The sequence below is a fragment of the Pteronotus mesoamericanus genome, unplaced genomic scaffold, assembly GCF_021234165.1.
Source record: "Pteronotus mesoamericanus isolate MK-2021 breed Mesoamerican mustached bat unplaced genomic scaffold, CSHL_Meso_final contig_27, whole genome shotgun sequence".
In the NCBI taxonomy this organism is placed as follows: domain Eukaryota; kingdom Metazoa; phylum Chordata; class Mammalia; order Chiroptera; family Mormoopidae; genus Pteronotus; species Pteronotus mesoamericanus.
The window spans coordinates 13857288-13880186 of record NW_026555115.1 but is presented as its reverse complement, the minus strand read 5'-3'; the positions used below and the strand labels follow the sequence as shown (position 1 = coordinate 13880186).

General features: G+C 37.7%; 1 protein-coding gene across 2 annotated transcripts in view; it reads left to right on the top strand.

The window, feature by feature from the left end:
- The first annotated feature begins 972 nt into the window (after nucleotides 1–972).
- Nucleotides 973–22899, top strand: part of CNTNAP5 (contactin associated protein family member 5) — a 1056232-nt gene continuing 1034305 nt past the window's right edge. For both annotated transcript variants that reach the window (XM_054575031.1, XM_054575030.1), the window contains exon 1: nucleotides 973–1054. In XM_054575031.1, the coding sequence (XP_054431006.1) occupies nucleotides 973–1054 (82 nt within the window). The remainder of the gene's footprint in view (nucleotides 1055–22899) is intronic.

Below are 22899 nucleotides of genomic sequence, written 5' to 3'. Positions count from 1 at the left end.
ACCACCTGCCCCAAACGATGTGCCTGCAGGGAGGAGAAGAGCAGATGGCTCCGCGGTGAAAGGATGAGCGAGGGGAGCAGGACGCGAGATCGCAAAGCAGAGAGCAGATATAATGTAAAACCTCTAAAACAGAAATCTCAGCATCATCAATACCCATCAGCCTTCCATACTAGGGGAAAAGCACAGGTTAAATAATATCGCACTATTCAAGTGTTCCCTAACAAAACAAAACAATAAGAACAACAAAAGCTTGTCCTTAGCTCTTTGCAAATCTTTCCATGGGATATTACTTCGTTAATGTGTTTGTCGTCCAATTCCTAGTATTCCTTCAGCAGCGTTCTTTCAAAACCTGGTTTAAATTTCACTACCTTCACTCACCCCCAAATGTGGGGTCGGGGAGAGAAGAGAGACTGAAGGAGGGAGGAGAGGTTTCCTTCCCCACCCCATTCCTGTCCCCTCTGCCCACCGGTGTCCCCCACCGCCCCCGCTACAGAAGCTCCCCGCACCGCGGGGCGGGAGTGGAGCGCGGGCTGGTGCCTAGGTACTAGCGACCCAGAACCGAGAGCTGGGCGGGCCAAGCGGGGGCGGCGCCCAGCTGCGGGCGCGCCTATAAGGAGCTGTCCGGCTTCCGGGTGTCGATTCCTGCTCTGGTATCCACCGAGAGGGCGCCTGCGGTTGCCTGTTGGGTTCAGATTTGCATCTTTACGGAGGGGGAGAGGAGGAAGAGGCAGCGAGGCCGGCGAGCACCGCCAGCGGCAGCCGTGGGGACTGTAGCTCCAGACTCAGCTCGGAGAAGACTGGCTACGGTTAGGTAGGGCGTCTGGGCGCGGGATGGAGTGAAGTAGCCAGTGCCTCTCCGAGGGGGTGGGTGGGAAGGGGTCGGCGGTGCCGAGAAGAGACACGCAAGAAGGAGCCGCGGCGGTCGCCTGCGAATTTAGGATTCGATTAGAAGAGACCGCTTACTCAGGGGAAATGGATTCTGTACCACAGCTGATCAGCGTTTTTACTTTACTGTTCTCCGGCTGGTGGCATTTAGGATTAACAGCGACAAATTGTAAGTATCAATCAGGAGCTGAGGGTGGGTAAGTGCGGTGGGAAACGTTAGGATTTGGAAAGATAGGCGTGTTCAAGTGCATCTCCTCTGAGCAGATGAAAACGGAAAAGATGCTGGTTAGTGTGGTGGTTCCATCACTCTAACCATCCCAAAAGTTAGCAGAGCTCCAGTGATCCAGCACCGCTGGATTTTCTGCCCTCTCCCCAATCTCAAAGTTCAGGGGAGAAGGGAGAGGTCTTTTCCCTTAGCCTTCCTCTAGCTCCGTATTCGGTGCCTGTGTGATCCAAGACAGGGCTTTTCCCTAGAAGGCCTCTGGCTGAGATTGTCTGCGCCGCCTGGGGCTGAGCTCCAGGGATTCAGATTCTCCCAGCCACCACACTGGGTGACCGCAGCTCATCTCTGAACGCTGCTGCCTAGGGTTTGCAGTATGCCCACCGCCTCACAATACAGGGCTCTCCGCTTTCTGCTAGGCAAAAGGCTCCAGTTGGGGTGTCATGCAACCAATGGGCATGGGTTTAACAGAATTGGGAGTTTTGGCCTAAGAGTCATGGCCCAGTGTAGTCAAACCATAAGGTCAATGGCTGTCCCTGTAACAGAAGGAAGGGCTTTGATGCAAACCCCACCTCCAAAATCTTTGTGCCAAAGAACACATAATGAGTGTGCACTAAATGTACACTCTGTTTTCCAAGCTCTAACCTCGGCAACTGCAGAGCATTTAATTTAATAGGCAGGAAGGCTGGACACCTGGGGATCGACCACCTGCACTGTGTATTTAAAGAACTCAGTTCGTCAAACTTGAATAAATCGTTAGAACCATCAGAGGTTTAAGCTCAATTGCTCAACTGCCTCTCTAGGCAGAGAAAGGGAAGTTTTTCAGCTCTGGAAACTCCTAAATGAGAAAGAATGCGATTAAGCCCTCTGTATTTTTCCAAAGATGGTTTACCAGGGTCCCTCAAGTTTCTGGGCTCACTCCCCTATCTGTTAACCCCACTGGAACCTCATAATGGCACATTTTAATACTGTTTGTTGTAATCAGAACCAAAACTGCTAGAAAAAGGTAGTAAGGCAACCCATTTCTATGAGTCCCTCTGCTTCTCTTCCCACTTTCTTAGGTCTGAGAAGGCCTTGAATGAGATATTCAACCCACAGTTATACCTCAAGAGAAGAGAATTAGGCAATTGTTATTTACTGAAAACTATCCAAAACAGAACCAATGTTTCTCTCGGATTGGGAATTATAGAGATTCAGAATCTTTAGTTAGTGGCAATGGCTTATGAAGGTTTTATTAAAGTTTGGATTCTAAAGTAGTGCTGAAGAGATCAACCTCCCTAAAAGGGAGGATCCTAAGACCCTTAGTTTGGAAATTATTTCAGAGAACAGGTAAGGACAAGCTAGAATTTGGCTTTTCTTTTCCTCTTCCCTGATGTATTCCTGCTTCTTCTCCTCCTCCTTTTTCTTCTCTTAACTGAAATGTTCCCCATGGTGCTTTAGGGGAAAAAGAAATGCATCTTAAGTCCTTCAGTAAGTGGGAGTTAGGCATGGTGTTGAGCTAGTCTCATACCTCCTATAACAACACTAGAGGTCAGTATTGTCCTAATGATGCTAAGGTATGGCAGAGAAAAGCAGTTTTCCTTTAGCACATTTACCTATCTGAAGATACTGAATATTCTGAAGATATACAAAGATGGAGTGAGGAATAAGTGTGAAATAGATAGAACATACTCTATAGGAATAGGATTTGGGCTTTCTTATGTAGTACATTTTCTTAAGAGCAAGGAAACATAAATTGTTGAATATTTTCTGTAAATTAATTGAATTATGATTAATGTTATAATAATTATAAAACATCTATGGTATGGATTTAAGGCTCATACGTATTATAACTAAAGCAGCAATAAAGCTGATTCTGAAATTTAAAATGAAACTTTATGATAATAAGTTTTAATATTTCGCTGCTGACAGTTTCATTTCCTTATTTCCAATAAATATTTCTATTGAATGCACCCCGTTTGCTAAATATTTTGAGGTCAATGTTCTTAAAGAATAATGTTAAATGTTTTTATTATGCCCAACAAAATGTATTAAGTCAATGAACAATAAACTAGCATGAGAAAATTACTTCTGAACTCAGTAGATCTTTCTAGTCTTCAGAACCTGTGATGTAGAACCTCTAAGGAAAAATAAAATAAAGAACATTCCACAGTTCTTCTATGCATCTATTGTCTACACTCTTCACCCACTAAATATAGGGCTTTGATCTCCCATCTATTATGATCTATTAACATTCATATGCATAAATTGAGGAACAGTCAATTTGTACAAGTTTATCAATTATTTAGAGAAAAATTTTTGAAGTTTATTCTTCGTATATTTTGAAATATTTCATGCCATTGTGACAGTAGCCTTGAATTGGATTAGTTATCTAAGATGCTCCATGGTATCAGTATGCTTGTGAACTTTAATCAAGTAAAATCAACTTTTGTTTTCATTCTTTCAATTTGTTGTTATTGTTGTATGTGAGATGTGTAGTGTGGGGGGGTGTGTGTGTGTGTGTGTGTTTAATTTTCTCATAATCTTACAAAACTTAGACATTTATCTGCATGAAAAAAAAATGCTTACCCAACTATAGAATTTAAACATTTCTAATTAAACAACATTAAAATAAAGACAGGTTAGAAGGCCAGTTACAGTATAGATATTATGAACTTTTGCAGAGAATATAATTACCAACCAGTAATAAAACTCTGGAAATTCTCCCACTCCAGATTTTCAGGATATTAAATTGCTATAACACTTTCTTTGGATTTACCCTAAGGGAATTATTTAATTTCAAATGAAGGTATGATAAGCCAGTGTTAAATGAAAAACCCTTTTACATTACATATAATATCAATTCTTTTGACACAAGCAGAAACAATGTGACTTGATTGTTGATTAAAATGAAACCAGGAGTTTGAAATGCTATGGAGATCTAGTCCTAGTTATGCCACAACTAAGATGTCAAATGCCCATCAGGTTATGCAACCTTCCTGTGCTCACATGCTTGGGTATAAAATAGCAATTGAAATATGTGTCTACTTCCATACTGAACAGCTGCTTAATATTTTACTGAACAGATTCTTCAAATATTAGGTATGCTGAAATAATGTTATAATGGAAGAACTTTCATTAAGAAGATAAGAGGAATGCACAGGACACTAATAGGGTCATTATTCACTTTATTTTTTTAACAATAATCAGACGTTATATGATTATAAAGAGCCTAATTTTCACTGGTGAGTCAGTTCAAATAATCTTCAAGCATCTTATCTGTTTATTGTTCCATATTAGGTTCACACAGATAATAGATTTGAGAGAAAAATAAAAAACAAACAAAAAAAACCCTCTTCATTCTAGCCCTTTCATTACAGAACTTTATCTGAAATAGATAAGGATGCCAATCATATTCATAGAGATTTTCAAATAAAGAGGTGCATTATAGCTTCAGTCATCTGAAGTTTATGCACAAACCCAATCAATAATAATGTTATATAGATACACAAAGATCAGGCTGATTTCTTTCAACAGGAAAGTGTTAGTGGTATATTTTGTGGTATTTATAGTCAGCAAAAGTAAAGGAAGTATATAATGCTATTTAGAAGAGTCCTAAAAATTTTCCAGTGGTTGAATATGCTTAGTTTTGACAATCTACCATATGAATTCTCTTTCATTTCTCTTAACATAGCCCTCCTTATCCCCCACCCCCAGCCAAACCAGATTCCTGTTTCCGCTATGGAAAATGTAAAGGAAAAACTAGACTAACAATTTTCACACAAGGGTGTAGAATTATGAGAAACTTTATTCCCATAAGAACAATATCCCCTCCCCCCTTATTCTTCATATAATGAATTAATGTTCTCTAAATTACAAGTTTTCATTTTTCTCTGCTCCTCTTGCCGTTGCCTTTTTTTTTTTCTTTAGTGGGATCCAATTTTCCTTTACTACATTGCTTTATTTTTCAGTGCCAGTTTTTACAAAACAAAGTAATGTGATACTGTTTGAAATGTTTCTAAAAACTTTTAGTAGGTGATCCAAAGCCCTTTAGCTTATATGTCAGAAATCTGCTGAAATATGGCTTTTATGCAGGACCTAATTATTCTTGTTATGTAGGAAAGCAGGGGTGGTAGGAAGTCTAGTTACCTGAAAGGCCAGAATAGTTAGTCTTTCAGTAGTACATTATTTTGAAACTTTGGTGTACTTATTTAGAGCCAATAATGACATTTTTAATTCATAAGGGAAGCTGTCTTCATTCATCAAACCTCTGACACTGTCTGGCTGGTGTCCTTGTAAAAATTATTGACTTATCCTAATGTTCTTGGTGTATTAAATGAAGGAGGAGTTTGACCAAATTATTAAGGATCTATCTCATCATAATGCATTTTTTATCTTTAACTGTTAATGTTGCCTACCAGTCATTCCATTTGTATACTTCTGGGATGATGGTACTCAAATTTGTTAAGCAATTTTATTTATAACAGCAACAACATAATAAGGTTTAATTCCTACTAACTGCTGTGCACTTTGTGCCTCTCACTTCATATGTTAAATCACATAATTTGGCCAGGCAACACTACTATGTAGACTTTATTATGAAATTCACTTTACTGATGAGTAAATTTAAGGTTAATAGAAGATAATTTTCCCAGGATCATAAAGCTAAATTAAATAAATCAGGATCTGAGACTATATCTACCTATTTCCAAAAGCCACACTCTTTGCAGATATGAAATTAATTCCTATGAACTTAGGATCTGAGTGAGAAACTGTGGGAAGTTGCCTTGGGATCCCTATGATCAGTCTTTGTAGCTTTATCCTTGGCAAAGGCCATGGAGGTCACTGTTTTCCCCAGTGTAAACTCCTAGGTCATACCTTAAAGAAACAACCAAACATTTGCAATCTATATCTGATACAAGAGGCCAAACATCACAACAGTCAAAGATAAGGAGTTTCACATCTGACATGCACCAGATGCTTTAATTTTAAAAAAAGTTTCCATAAAAACTTCATAAGAAAATGGGCATAGTCTTGATAAAGACTTGTGACCACACACACACACACACACACAGACAAATATCATGAAAGGTATCCTTATTGGCACCATTCTGTCAGTTTATAGATGTCAGAGCAAACATATTAATTAAATAGCAGGTATAATAAGTTCCTTTTCCAAGTACAAGGCTGGTCCTGATCTAGTACTGCCTAGTACTAAATTACATCTTGACCACTCCTTCCCTATCACCTAATTTTTAACCTTATGGAACTCCTTCACACTCTACAAACAAGCCATGTTTTCTCGTATCTCCTTGCATCATTTATTATTATATTGTCTACTTAGTTTAGAATACCCTTTCCCGGTTTTTTATCTTCTCACACTTTGTCCCAACTCTACACACACACACACACACACACACACATACACACACACAGACACACACTTTTCCCAAGCTGGGTCAACTGCACTTATATATTACTATTATATTTCTGTAGCGCTTCTTATAAACTTTGTCTCCCTGATTAAGTGGCAAGTTCTCTGTTTATTATATTTTATTTGAATGTCTATATTCAATAACTAAAACATTGGACAAATGAATGGGTGAGATAATAAATGAATGGTCTCCAATTAATAATTTTTATTTCTAAGTAAAAATATTTCTGTGGTTCTGTAGCTAAAATCTACTTAAATTTATTTGTTTAATGTTTATTTCTTAAACACGTATTACTAGTTGTTTTGGAGTTCCCAAAAAGTTATTAGCATGTGGGCTGCTATAAGAAAGAGCAGACAGTAAGATCATTGAGTTGAACATGAGAACTGGTAAATGGGTCTGCACTCGTATACACTGTACATTTTCGTAACCTCATTGCTGACATGGTTCTACCAATGTGTCAAGTGTTGGATCCTAAGTGAGAAAGCTGTTGTATTCCTCTCATCTCAGTACAAAGTTTGAGCTATTATTTTTTCATTTTTAAATCATTTTAATCTATGCTTCTTGAAAAGTTTCATAATTATTCCCCTCTCAACTTGGATGACAGGAAGTTTCCTGCAATTTGTCTTTGGTTTTTCTGGTGCATAGTTATTGATGTTTGCCAGAGAATCAGAGGATAAATTCCAGAGATGCCTCACTCTCTTCTCTTCTTTGGTCCCCTTAGATATGTTTTTAGTGACTTTAAATATATGTTATAGCTTTATTGAGATATAATACACATATCATACAATTTAACAGGTACAATCAAATAGTTTCTAGTATAATCAGAGTTGTGCAGCTATCACCACCATCAATTGTAGAACATTTTCATTATCCCCCAAAGAAACCTGGTATCCACTGCTTGTCACTTACCCCTACCCCGGGGGTTCTTCTCTTGTCACAAGTGAACAGCAGAGATTATAGAAATGGTGTCACACCTTTGATGAGCTCTTTATGCAGATGTCAATCCTTGAATGTTCCCAACAGGGCTGGGGGAGCGGTGCTTTCTTCCAGGACTTGAGGCATTGCATGAAGAGGCACTCCAGTGCCAATGACTTAAGGATGACATGTTAGTACCCACAACCAAGGTCCACAACCAAAACATTGTCCATAAGACCCTAATTACTTTTACGTAGAATATTAAAAACATTCATTTTTTTTTTCCAGGAGCCATTCCTGAACTGGAAGGAAGGTTTTTAAAATTCCATCCCAAAATTCTGATACAAAATTATTTTCCCACCTGGCCCATCCTTGGCACCCCTTTCTCTCTCTCAAAACTCTGGGCCCTCTTATGGCCCCAGCCGATGAGAGTTCTCCACTTTTTGGTGTACCACCAGGCTCAGACATAATTCCATACTTCCAGTGTATTCTTTCTCCCTGTCCATCCTACCCATGCCCCATCAAATCTTGACTGCCCTATCTCATTTCTGTAGGGCACTAGTTTTGTTGATGATAGTGGATGGTACTAAGTTAATGTAATCTACCTAATTGATATAAAATCTTAACCCAGTGTAAATAAATCAATCTGAATTTTTATTAACTTGCTTTTGCAGCTTTAATGAATATTTCCTATGCAGACTGTAGGTTTACAAATATATAAGAATTTGTCGTCATAGGCCAGGGTTCAGTATAAATAGAAAAGTTTAGGTTCTATTTAATTGGGTTTTAGTGGTAAATCACTGGAAAGATCTTTTTTTAATTACAAACCTACAATGTTACCCTGATAACATTACTGAGTATCCAGTGCCATTTTATCCAGTGGCTGGGAGAAGATTTAAGTGTTAATGGTTTGTGCATGTTACTCATTTGAAAAACTTTTTGAAGAACTGAGTCCCAGCTAAAGATTATCTTTCCAAAACTCCTATTTTGTTTGTTTTTCGAAAATAAATCTGGAGAAGTAACGATGACTAAGAAGATATAGTGCATGACCTCAAGGAACTTTGAACGTGGGCTGCCAGAAAAATAAATTTTTAAACAGGTTAAAATGATAAATGCTATGAAAAAGGTAATCAATGTGTAATGTAAGGCACAAAAGAGAATTTCATACTGACTGGGGCATCAAGGCAAGCTCTCTGGGAAAAATAAAAATTAACTCAAGACTTAAAGTCAGACTTCACTTTCACTAGCTGGAGAAATGCAGAGAGATCATCACAGGCTTTCTGTGTGAAAGCATGAGATTGCAGTATATTATTGGAACTATCTGTAGGAGTGGCTCAGAGGCATAGGAATAGAAGAAGAAACTACAGGCAAGCATGGGGCTCTCTTATTTTTACTGTTAAAGCTATGGAGAGTCATTGAAAGATTTTATACATGTAATTAGATATACATAATCAGATTTCTGTTTTTAAAAATTCACTGTGAAAAATAGACTAGAATGAGCCAAGACTAACAGAAAGAAAACCAGTTCAGAGATTATTACAATAACTCAGATAATAATTAATAAAGATCTAAATAAGGAAGTTTCAGAATCTTCAAAGGTTACAAATAATCAGAAAGAAAATAATGGCCAAGTAAATTTAAAACAGAAATACATGAGCTAGTACACTCACATAAGGCACAGATTTGTGGTTAAAATATATTCTACACCTGCTCCCATTGTTTTTGACAAATGAGAGCTATAGATGCTAGAAAAGGTGCTCCATTCTCTGAAATGAAGATTTTCTCTGGGAATACCAAATGACCATGTTCTCAGTGTGGTATATTTTATACTTGCATGACACAATAGAGCATACACTGTCTATATTCATCAACTTGATGCATCTTCTAGTCTGTAAATTATGCTGTTTTTTGTCAGCAGAGTGAGAACCAGTCATTAAATGATGTGTAATTAAACCTTCATGTCCTGGTTCTCACTCCACCTCTGGTAGGGGGTGAACAGGGGGCAACCGTCCATGATTGCTCAATGGTAACAGAAACAAGGGGAACTGGGTGGGCCACATTGACTTGCTCTCACTGGTGTTTGATTTGCTGGCATAAATTCTGTGTCTCTAAATTTCTAATTGCTTTTGTGCATATTCTTGGGGGTTGATTAATGCCATCTGTTCACTAGATCAGCTGAATTGATTTTTAAAGGATAACAACAGTAATATTGAAGATAGAAAGAAAGTGAAGGGAAATGCCAAAATACCACCCATGATGTATATTATTTTTAACTATCTACCTTTGGAAGCAGAGATATCCCTCTGAAGACAGTCTAAAGAAATCTGCCTAACACACAGCTGCTTGTAGGTGTTAGTCTAGGCTGCTGTTAATTTTTATATTCAGTTCCCTCCCTTCCTCCCTCCCTCTCTCCCTCACATTTTTCCTTCCTGTCTTCCCCACTCCTCTCTGTCATGTGACCATGTATTTTGGGTGTTACTGCTGGCTTTTCTCTGAGCATATGATTGTGATAAAATGTGAGAGGAGGGGAGAAAAAAGTCTGTTGCATCCAGTGCTGCCCTGTGAAACTATGTGGGCACAGTCACCAAATGTGAAATCTCCCAACAAGGCCTATTCTGAGGGCAGGACTGACAGGTATCTGCCACCCACAGGCACTTGGGAGAACCCACCTGATTACAACACCCCCACCCATCTGTCCCCACACAACTCTTCTGCTAACTTCATTAGTGCCCTGAAACTGTAGCTATGGGGAAAAGCCATTCAATTCATTAGAGATAAGCATTATGACACAGAGACCCACTGGGAAAGAAAATATGTGAATATAAATCTACACGTAACTATACTTAACTGAGAGAAACAGACCATTTGCAGAACAATAGTATCGAAGAGAGGGTATTAGGTATCTGAAATAGGGGAAGAGAATGTTCTGAATTGGGGAAGAGCAAAGAGTAGAATGTTCAGCATGTCTAAGACAAGTGTGCCAGCTTCCTGATTTTGCCAAAGCTGACCCTTCATATTACAAGGCTGAGAACACACCAGGTGGGGAATGGGACATGGTAAAGGATGGTGAAAAGCACATACATCACACAGCTGTGGGTTTATTTAGTTCTCACTTCGAGAATACTTCCTATGTATACTACCATGGACTTTGTAGAGTTAGTGTAAATATGAGTCACTCTGTTTAAAGTGTACATGATGTGGATATTCAATAATCATATCCGTTATTATAATTACTAATGAACCTCAATGTGGATTCTCTCAAAATCAGTTATAATACTAATTAGGGCAAAGACAACTGCATTTCCATACTCAAGCGAAAATAGAATGGCCCACTTTCCTTTCATCTGGGTATTCAGAGAGTTAAGTGATTGCCAAGACAAATAGAAACTTGTTCTTATTTTAACTCCTGTGTCAGAGGAACACTGGGCAGAACTGGTCTCCATCTAATCAGGAAATGTGACCATGGGGATTTCTCAGTTGAGTCCTGGGCTCTGTCAGCATATGAACCACTGCTCTGGGCCTTGTCCAGTGCACCTACTTGCTGAAAACTCACCAAAGGGGCTTCCTAAGACAGTGGAGAAGGGAGCTTCACCTGGAAAAGTAAGAAGAATCACATGGCCTCCAAAACCCTAAGCAGGTCCCGCAGGTGTAAGCAGTTTGGGGAGCTGTCTGTGAACACACTCTGTGAACACAGAATCGGTTACCCCAAACAGGAGTGTATGTGAAGTGTCCCCAGTGTCCTAGGCCCTCCATCAGTCGGAGACTCAGACAGATGGAGGCCAAATCAGCAGGTTGAGAGACCTGTATTTCCTCTGTGTGTACTGCTGAAAGCATGCTACCTGTGAATAAATACTAGAAATGTTCCTTTTTTTCTTATTAATGTTGGGTTAAAAATAAGGGGCTGGTACAATGATTAAGGAATTATAAATACTTATACCATCATTAAGTGCCTCATTCATTCATTCATTCATTCTTCGTTCAAATAAAGCATACTGTTCATGTATTTCCCTGTATACTCACAAAAGCCTTTTGTTCATTGCAATCAATTAATGAGGAGGATTAAGATTGCTGACCACAGAGCTCCAGAAGTTAAAAAAAAAAAAAAAGACAATAATATCCCTTCAAAACAAAGATATGGCACTATGGCTTCTCTACTTTATTCTTGCTCAGTTTATTAAGCACCTTTTTCCTTAAGTCCTTTCTGCTTCCTTATCTTCAATGTGTCTTTCCCTTGCTCCAATGTGCCTTCTTTCTAATGCTCTCTCCTTTCCTGTCTTCTTTCCTCCTCCCTACTTTCCCTCCACTTTCTTTTATAAATTATATTTTATTGATTATGCTGTTACAGTTGTCCTGATTTTTCCCCTTTGCTCCTCTCCACATAGCACCCCCTGCTCCCTCAAGCAATCCCCCCACCATTGTTCATGTCCATGGATCATGTGTATATATTCTTGGCTACTCCATTTCCTATACTGTACTTTACATCCCTATGGCTATTCTGTGACTACCTATTTGTACTTAATCTCCTCACCTCTTGACCCATTCTCCCCCACGCCACTCCCATGTAGTGACCATCAAAATGTTCTCCATGATTCTGTCTTTGTGAATCTTGTTTGCTTTGTTTGATTTTTTTTGGTTGAATTGTTGATAGATATGTATTTTTTTGCCCCCTCTACTTTCTGTCTCCCTTTCCTCACTCTTTCAATTAACATTTACTAAGTGACTTATTTTTATGTTTTATAGTCTAAGCTAATGCTCTTCAAACTTCACCAGAAGAGTGCAGGTGAACCCAGGGAATTCTGAAATCTAAGCTTTAAGTGGCTACTGAAGCATGTAGTTTCTTGAATTTTATCTTAAACACTCAGGAAAACTGAAATTTTGCTCCATAATATGTCCATGTTTATGTTACAATAAAAATTATTTTCCCCAAATCTCCAATTAAATAGTTGAGCCAAGTTGATTCACTTAACCTGTGACAGAGGGCCACATTTACCTCATGGCACAGGCCTAAGCTTCTCAGTTTTTTCTCCCCATTTATGCCTTCCAGGTTTCTCAGGTGAAGGAGAGCAATGTCTCTCTCCTCTCACCAGGGAACAACAGGTAGCTTCATTTCCTACTCACTTGACTGGGTTGTAAGCTGCAGATTCTGGTCAATCAATAATGGGAGGGTGAAGCTCTTACCACTTCCCAGGAGGAAAGAAAACCCAGTGCCTGTTTAGTGAACAGAAATGGGGCTTTTTGGAGGAGCTGTGTGGCACCCATTGCAGTCACCTGGCATTGTGCTGTCACATCCACAGTTTACCTTTGAGTGAATGAGCTCTGCTAAGTGACAGGATTTGGGTCAGTGAGGGCAGATTCTGTCTGATTGGAAACAGGCTGAGCTCATCAGGATATTAAAGAGAAATTAAAGTCTCTCATTGTACAACAATCAGGAACCTTTTGACACAATCAAAAGAAATGAAACCAGAAGATTAGAATGTTGGAACATTGGAGATTAGACATCAAGTTAAGAAATGTGTCTTTTCCTTGGTAGAGTTTCCAAACCTACACCCTGTGAGGGAGTGGTACTGATACGGTCTTACTTTATTCTTCACCTTAGTCCTATAATTGTTCTTCCCTTACACTGCTGGCTTCAATTAATATTTGCTATATGACTGGTTTTTATGCTTTTTTGGTAGAAGCTAAAGTTCTTCAAACTTTTCCATTGAAGCACTGTTCACCAGAAAAAAAGTTCATAATAACCTGCAGGATTTAATATTTATTTATTTATTTAATCTTTTTGTTGTTGTTGTTCAAATACTATGGGACAACATGGATGGAATGGGATTTAATATTTACAATATAGAATGAGAATGTGGTGTCTTGGGTCATTAGGTAATTTATCAAGATCAAATGGGTAGAAGGTGGTCACTCATGGGTTACAGTAAATGTACTCTAACTCTAAAATCCATACTTCTTTTCCCACCAAAACTGCTTTTTCATTAAACCCAATGCTAGGGCTTAGCTATTATTAAACTTGAGGAGATGCTTAACTTTGCAGAACCAGTCTTTCTCTCTTATCTATGGTAAGAAAAGACTTTTCAGTCTAGACCTACAGAGTATTCCCAGTGTGCAGGTCAGTCATATTATTCTAACCATGCAGGCAGTCCTTCACCACATCTAGATGTCCTAGACAACTTCTGTAAAAGTTGATTGTATTATTCACTAAAGTTTGTATCATCATTCTTTATGACCAGGTTGGAAACCTATTACCAACAGCCTTGGACTCCATGATCAGTGCTCACCATTTACATGTCTGATCCTGTTTCATGCTCCCTACAGACCTTCTTCACTAAATGCAGTATTTTCTTCACTGCATCATACCTCAACAGTCCTAGAAATTGTTAGATGGATATTCTGATTTTTAATGTTGGTTTTAATAAGAAAAAAGCCTTTTAATGATATTTAGATCACAGGTTCAAATAAAGCAAGGAATAAATGATATTCAATTCTGTTCTCTATCTGTGGCTGCAGAATTCATTGTACACCCAGCCCATGACCTTCTTTCACCTGATGGGAATAGATGGAGAACAGTTAACAAGTGCCTACCCAATACCATTATTCTTCATCACATACTAGGTGCAATGATGAGCACCTTCCCTGCCACCTCAAAGTGTCTGCCTGACAGAGGAAGACTAGCCCCAGCATGAACCTCCTTTCATCACTGCTTGCATGGAAAGTCAAGTCAGGAACTTCTTTACTTTATTCTCAGCTTTCCTGCATTTGTCGCTTTGACCTCCACAATTTCTTTGCCCTGTTGTGAGGTCTGTCTTTATGTCTCTCTGTCCTCCCTTTCAGCTATTTTATTTTCTTAGATTTAGAGAGGCTGAGTAATTTGTTCATTGCCCAGTGTTCTGAAAGTCTTGACTCTCTTCCTCTATTAACACCACTCTCAGGAAAGGACATAGGGAACCCTTGAAGTGGGTCACATTGAGGCAATTGATAAATGCTGGGTTACATCTCCCCAAAAGGATTAGTTTCAAGGAATAAGGCCTTAATATTTAAAGTTATTTTAGGAGCAGAATTTTTTGGTTTCTCAAGTGAAGTCTTGTGCAGAATTTCAGTATGTAAATTACAAAGATTTTTGCTTTGGGGAAGGAGGGGTCAGGAGGTACAGAATCCCACCACTCGGCATTCTCTTCTCTATGATATTCACAGGAGTACTTTGTGAGGTTATCTAGCTTATCTTTAAGTAAAGGAATCTCTAAGTGTATCATTTCATCCAACAGTGATTAGGCAGACACAGTTTTTGAGGAAAAGTGTGCGGACACCCTCAAGGGTCACTGATGCTTGGCTAGTGGGCAGCAACAAGGACACCTTGAGGGCTTATATAACACCTAACTCTGTTTGCATTAATCTGTTGAGGTTATTAATATCTTAAATATTACCTCTTCCTAGGTGCCTGTTTTTAGCCCTTTGGAAATATGTTTTTTCTTGTTGCTATTTTATGTAAGTCTCAGGGCAAGAGAATCTTATTGGCATTTACTGATTTGAAAAGATAGTACCTTGTCAAATAAACATCTCATTTTGATCTCCTTTGTTAATTAATCATCGAAAACTGTATTTATTTTTTTTTAAAGTTATCTTGTGATGGTCCTTGAATTATCCACTCCCATCCCAGATATCCCTTTGGAACCTCCTCAAACGAACAGATCTCATGTTATCTTCCAGTATGTGCGGGGGGGGGGGGTGGAATGGGGAAACTTGATAAATTTAATTAAAATGTAGAGAGGTTAAGCTATATCCAAGTAGAAACAGCAAGCCTGAATTAGGAGCAATATTGGGGCAAGCCCCTGAATGTTGTCACACAGGTCAATGCCCCTCAATAATCTCACGCCTCTAATTCCTAACTTTAGTGAGAGAAATAGAACTTAGCTTCCATCAGTAAGGCCCTCTCAAAGATCCCTAATGATAATTAATGTGACTAGAAGTGGTGAAAGATTACAAATTAAATAAAATTGTTGCATGTCTGGATTCAGTCTTGGTTTCTGATTTTGATTGGACCGTTAATTGCAATCATATGCTTTAATGTGTGCTTAGAGTACCATCCATTAGAAAATCACATTGCATGTAGATCTACACAACATTCACATACAAAAATAAACCCCAAATCAATTCCAAGTGTTCTTGCTTCTCATTCTTAATAGTATTTAATATAATAAATAATGTAAGATTATGCATACACACATATCTGAATTACTTTAGCTTTCTTTCATAGCTATTATACTTGGTAGAACTTTACATTGGTATATGTTCTTTGTGAACTGGTTATTTTAGTAAGTGTCAAAATTTATTATTCCTCAAGGTCAGTATAGACTTGGGTGTCACCTTTGTGACTATTTACCTTCCTAGATAATAAAAGGGAATGTACATCTGGATGAAAATTCATATATATTTATTTTCTGAAATTAAATGAATTTTGCCAAGGAGATGGATAAATGCCACTGGGAGGTGTGCAGACATGTTTTACAGTGGCTGCTCTGTTTAGGATGGCATTCAGTAAGTGGCTTATGCATTTAGATTTATTGTGTTTCTTTTTATTGTTCTATTACAGGTGTCTCAATTTTCCCCTGTTGCTCTCCCCTACCCTGCCCACCCTGTTGTCCATGTCCATGGATCATTTATACTTGTTCTTTAACCAGGGCCTTCCCCTTGTTTTTCCACTTATCCTCCTCCTCCTACCCTCTGTCTCTGTCAATCTTGTTCCTTGTCTCTACACCTCTGGCTATATTTTGCTTGCTTGTTTATTTTGTTGATTAGGTTCCACTAGTAGGTGAGATCGTAAGGTATTTATTTGTCTTTTGCTACCTGACTTATTTTACTTAGCATAATACTCTCCAGCTCCAGTCATGCTGTCATGAAGGTAGGAGTTCCTTTTTTCTTTCTGCTGCATAGTAGTTCATTGTGTAAATGTTACTGTATTTTTCTTCACATGGTTCTTTTATCTAGTGGACAGAATGCAAAACTTTCAAATATGTTTAGTTTGCCATTTTAGTAACATAATTAGGAGGTAATGATACTCGAGCATTTGTATAATAAGTGTACGTGAGATTAAAGCTCCTTCCACAATGACCTAATTATAGAAGAATACAGAAAGATACATGAAATTCCAAAGCTGTGTCTTAGGTTTTGAGTTATTGATTTGTTATTTTGAAATGACCTTAGGGTATGTCATGTGCTTTGGAGACATGATATGTATGTGTGCCTGTGCATGTATGTGTATTTGTAATGGTGCTCACATCTTTATTAACAAAGTACCACATGTTTTGGATTTTTTTATTTATTAACTTGAGAGAGAGAGAGGAAGGGAGAAACAGAGAAGGAAGAAGGGAAAGAAGGTTGGGTGGGGGAGAGAGAGAGAGAGAAAAGAGAGAAGCATTGCTTTGTTGTTCCACTTATTTATGCATTTGTTGTTCCTTCTATATGCCATCACCAGGGATCAAACTTGCAACCTTGGGGTATCAGGACAACACTTCAACCAAGTGAGTTAGCTGGCCAAGGTCTAGTCATCTTTCATATATCAGACCAGGTTGATATTTTTCTAAATTTATGAGTCTGTGATAAAATATTTCATGTTCTTGTCATTGCTATTTTATCAGTTTTGACTACTGAATAGCTTTATATATATATATACTGAGTAATAATTTGGCTTAAAAAGAAGTGGTAAGACATTTCTAGAAAGGTATAATTGTGACAGGTCCTGTGTGCTGTTATATATACATGTAATGCATATATGCTTTACTATGTAAATATTCACACACATTGCCTTCTTGGTTGTGTTCTTTATAAAAACTGGATTTGTTTAAATGTCATATCAGCAAATATTTTTCAGCTGTTAATGATCTGATAAAAGATCTGTAGTTAGGAAAGAATGCCATAATTAAGTACAGACTGTGGCTTAGTAGTCAAGGGAATAAACCATTGTGGAAATTCATTAGTAAAGTTAATTCAAGAAACATCTAAGCAAGTGAAACAAAATCAATTCAAGGGAAGGATCTAGAACTCTATTGATGTTCTCACCTTGTTGATACATTGTTTGTGGTAAAGGTCTCTATGTTTTCTGCATAAATATCTGTTTTTGTTGGAAAATTCAGTTTGATTTATTGGGTTTTTACAGCTAAGTGTTTCTAACCACTTTTAGGAAATAATATTTTGTATATGGTGAAATAAAAACATGTCACTTGGTCAATGAGTCTCATGTTAGTTATGCACCATCCAACTTTCATCCCAGTTAGAAACTAAAGCTGATAACACCTTTGCTTTGTGTGTGTGTATGTCTGGAAAGAAAATTTGATTCCTAGAAGAAGCCGGAGACCCTGGAGAGTTCTCCATCATCTTCATGTGTATGTACATGCACGCACCTGCACAAAGCACACATATTCACTCACTCCTGAATATTTTAGTTATTGTTTCTCTCAAACATAAACTGAACCTGATTGTATTAGATCAGTAGTTATCAATTAGAAGTGATTTTGTCCCAAGGATATTTGGCAATATCTTGAGACATTTTTGGTTGTTACAAATGGGAGCTTGCTACTGGAATCTAGTGGGTAGAGGCCAGGGATGTTAGTAATCATCCAACAATCCACAGGTATGCACCATGCAACTGATAATTATCTAGCCCCAAATGTCAAGATAGACAAAGTTTAAGAAACTCGGTTTAGATCTGATAGTCATTGTCATTCATGTTCATCATCACATATTCATTGAAAAAAAAATGCCATCAAAAAAATCCTTCTGACATGTAGTCCTGTACAAAAATACTCATATGGGAAGAAGTAAATCATGGTTCTTATTTGTCCACTCATTGGCCGTGTGACTTTGTGCTTATTATTACACATTTTTTTCCAAATAAGGATGATGATATCTACCCTGAATATCTACTATTGTGAATAACACATGAGATAGGAGTGTATTTGGAGAAGCGGTACATATATTTTTTGATATATTGATATTCATTTTAATTTTTATTACTTGGAGAAGTAATCTCTTGACTGTACTGTCCCCTTAGTTTTTAACAAACAAAAGATAACAGGGGTGTTGTGGGCAAAATGTGATAGGAATCAGGGGGACATATCCTGGCTGGGAATTGCAAAGGTAAATTTGATATCATTGTTTAGTTTTTCTAGGTACCTTTTTGATTTAACATTCAGTCTCATCTTGAAAACCATCTGGTCAGGCCACCTTTGGCAGAGTGCTATGCATTAGCTGAAGTTCACTTTACAGTAAGTATTTCCTAACTATTTGTCATTTTTTTTTCTTTTTATAAGCCCCTCTGACATACATATATATTTGAGAAGTTCTGGGATGAAACTAAAGGTGCCAAAGTGGCCTATGCAAGTGCTTCTGAAGTGACAAAGGGACATAGGTCAGGAAAGGTCATAAATCAATTAATTCAGGTGACATTTTCTACCTTATTTAGCAGCTCAATGATTAGATAAGAATACTAGCTTTATCTTTTATTTGTTCTAATCTAATCTTTACTTTTTTAAGTCAATTAAAGCAGACAGAGAGTCTTTGATTTGTCTTTTCAATGGAAATGTGGTTGTTGGCTTTGGCCTTGGTCTCTACTGGATTCTACTTTTTTGCAAAGGCAGGTTACAAAAGTCAGAGGCTGAAGAGTTGGGGAATGCAGACCTTTAAAGTTATCATAGTCTAACCATGGCCTGCATAACCTATGTAAATATCCACATTCCCTCAAAGCATTCAAGATGGTTGGCTGCTTCATCCTACTTCTTTCTTATAAACACACACACACACACACACACACACACACACACACACACACACAAAGTGACTTCACAGGGCAGCTGATGTTCCTCCTCAAAAACTATAATTACCAGGGTGTCCTTCCTTCCATTGTACCTTAATCCATCTACAAGTAGCACCAACCCACTCCCCTGACCTCTGCTTACTGAAACATCTCAAGCTACAACTTCTCCCCTTTTACCATGACTATTCTGCAAGCACCTAAGGATAACAGCCCCATTTCTCTTGATTTTCTTATCTCTTTTTTTCCTTTATTTTTCCTGAGACATGGCTCTTCCTCTTTGGACTTCCCACATAAGATTCCCTTGTTTTGTATATATTCTTTTGTGTCAATGTTCTTTTCAAAATATAATACAATTGAATAAAACACAATTGTTCTTTCAACTTAATTCTTACTGGCTGTGAGTATCACAGTGTGATGGTCAATAGGAAACCAGGATTACAGAGAGATGCAGGTAGATTTTATAACAACATAAACCTTCAAGTCTAAAATAAGTGAAATTAGAAAGTCCCAAGAGCTTTATTGTCCACAGGCTGCTGTTTTCTCTCCTTTGTCTCACTTACTACTTTCATTTAATAAGCCCTCAAATGATATAAATGATTCTCCTGACTTTGTTCCAGAAAGTCTTACAGAATGTTATCTTGATGGATTCTCCTAAATTTAGTGAACTGTAAACTCTCATCTTACCTCTATATGCAGTTTTTAACCCATGATCCATTCTAGTTTTCAGTTCTCCAATCTTAATTAATTTTGCTGTCCTGTAAACTCTGAGAGCCTACATAATATACATTATATCTTTAGGCTTTTAATTATATACTTCTTTTTATCAGTCTCCAGTTTTTCATTCAGAATGTGTCTAATTACACTACAATGTATGGAATTACATCTTACATAGTCTCTGTTTATAATAATAGTAACTACCATTATTGACAGCTTACTGTGTGCCAGACCGTGCCATTAATGCCAATTAATACTAATCTGCCCCACAACCTTGTACAGTTAATGTTTCTTATGAAACTTTAAAGAGGCTAAATAATTTTTCCAACTCTATACACCTCTTATGCAATTTTATATAGTTGATCTGAGATCCAGCCCTGGGCTCTGATTCCAAAGCATTATGTTCTTTCCATCAAAGAAAGGATTTTAGAGCCTGGCTAGGGGTTGAGTTCCTAATATTCTATTTCATTGGAGGAAACCATATTCACTTCACAAATATTTTTTGAGTACCACTTTCAAACTAAGAACTAATTTTAACTTTTTGTGAAAAAACACATTCAACTTCTAAATATAAACCATGGCTACTTTCATAGTAGAAGACAGAGTCCCATCAACCTCAGGTTTCATGTTATAGAGATAATGACTTCTATTGGCTCCCAGTCAGTAGTCCCCATCTTTGCTTTTGCTCTTGCTTACATTGCTTACATTTTGCTCAAAAGTCCCTATGGTTGTTTTTATCTCCTCAACAGTTATAAGGTAGATGTTGTGAAATGATCATGACATGTTCAGAATGCATATTACTCAGGGTAACATTCTCTCTGAACCCAAGCTCCTCAATTGTTTCTGTAGCACCATCCATCACAGAAGGAAGCAATGATAATGAGGAAACACACACACAAACACAGAGATGCACACACATACAACACACATCAAAAGAAGAGCCCATTTTCTAGCGCGCCATATCATTCAAAGTCTAAGAAATGCATATTATTTTAATATTAAAGAACATACACAACTGATTTATGTGTATTAATTTTGTATACTGCTACTTTATTGAATTTACTTATTAAATTTCATGGATTCTTTAAAGTTTTATATATATTGTTTCATGTCACCTTCAAATAATGACAGTTTTACTTCTTCCTTTCCAATTTGATTATTTTTTAAATTGTTATTTTTTGTTCAAATACATTTGTCTCCACCTTCCCACCACCACTTCCCCTGTACCCCTCCCCAACTCCTCAAACCTTCCCAATTTTGGCTTTGTCCATGGGTCTTTTATACATGTTCTTTGACTTGACCCTTCCCTTTCCCCACTCACCCCTCTCTCCTACCCTCTTGACTCTGATGGTTTCTTTTTTCTTTCAATGTTGCTGGTTATATTTTCCTTGCTTGTATGTTTTGTTGGTTACGTTCCACTTATAGGTGAGATCATATGGTATTTGTCTTTCACCAACTGGCTTATTTCACTTAGCTTAATGCTCTCTATTTCCATACATGCTGTTGCGAAGGGTAGTAGTTAGTTTTTTCTTTCTGCTGTGTAGTATTCCATTGTGTAAATATATCATAGTTTTTTGATGGACATTTAGATTGCTTCCGACACTTTGCTATTGTAAAGTGTGCTGCTATGAACATTGGGGTGCATAGCCAATTCTTTTGAACTGGCATTTTGGAATTCTTAGGGTATAATCCCAGCAGTGGAATTGCTGGCTCAAAAGGCAGTTCCATTTTTAGCTTTTTGAGGAAATTCCACACTGTGTTCCACAGTGGCTACACCAGCCTGCATTCCCACCAACACTATATTAGGGTACTCTTTTCTCCACAGACTTGCCAGCACCTGTTGTTTGTTGATCTGTTAATGATGGCCATTCTGACAGGTGTGAAGTGGTATCTTATTGTGGTTTTAATTTGCATTTCTGTGATGGCTAGTGATGCTGAGCATCCTCTCATATGTCTCTGGGTCTACAGTATCTCTTTGAGAAGTGTCTACCCAGGTCCTTTACCCATTTTTTTATTGGATTGTTTATCTTCCTGGAGTGAAGTTGCGTGAGTTCTTAATATATTTTGGAGATCAAACTTCTATCTGATGTATCATTGGCTAACATATTTTCCCATATAGTTTGCTCCCTTTTCATTTTGCTCATCTTTTATTTAGCCATACAGAAGCTTCTTATTTTGATGAGGTCCCACTTGTTTATTCTTTCCTTTATGTCCCTTCCTTTAGGAGACATATCGGTGAAAATATTGCTGCATGGGATATCTGAGAGTCCCTGCCTATGTTTTCCTCTAGGACTTTTATGGTGTTGCGACTTATATTTAAGTCTTTCATCCATCTTGAGTTTATTTTTGTGTATGGTGTCAGCTGATGATCCAATTTCAATATTATGCATGTAGCCGTCCAGCTCTCCCAACAACATTTGTTGAAGAGGCTATTTTTACTCCATTTTATGCTTCTGCCCCCTTTGTCAAATATTAATTCATCATAGAGACATGGGTTTATTTCTGGGCTTTCTGTTCTGTTCCACTGATCTGTGTGCCTGTACTTGTGCCAGTATCAGATTGTTTAGATTAGAGTGGCCTTGTAATATAGTTTGATGTCTGGTATTGTAATCCCCCCTACATTGTTTTTCTTTCTCAAAATTGCTGCAGCTATTCGAGGTTGTTTATGATTCCATATAAATTTTTGAAATGTCTGTTCTATGTTAAATACGTTATTGGTATTTTAATAGGGATTGTGTTAAATCTATAAATTGCGTTGGGGAGTATGAACATTTTGATGATCATAATTCTTCCAATCCATGAGCATGGTATATGCTTCCATTTATTTGTGTCTTCCTTAATTTCTTTCTTCAGTGTTGTATAGTTCTCTGCGTACAGGTCTTTTACCTCCTTGGTTAAGTTTATTTCCAGGTACTATATTTTTCTTGTTGTTACCTCCTTGG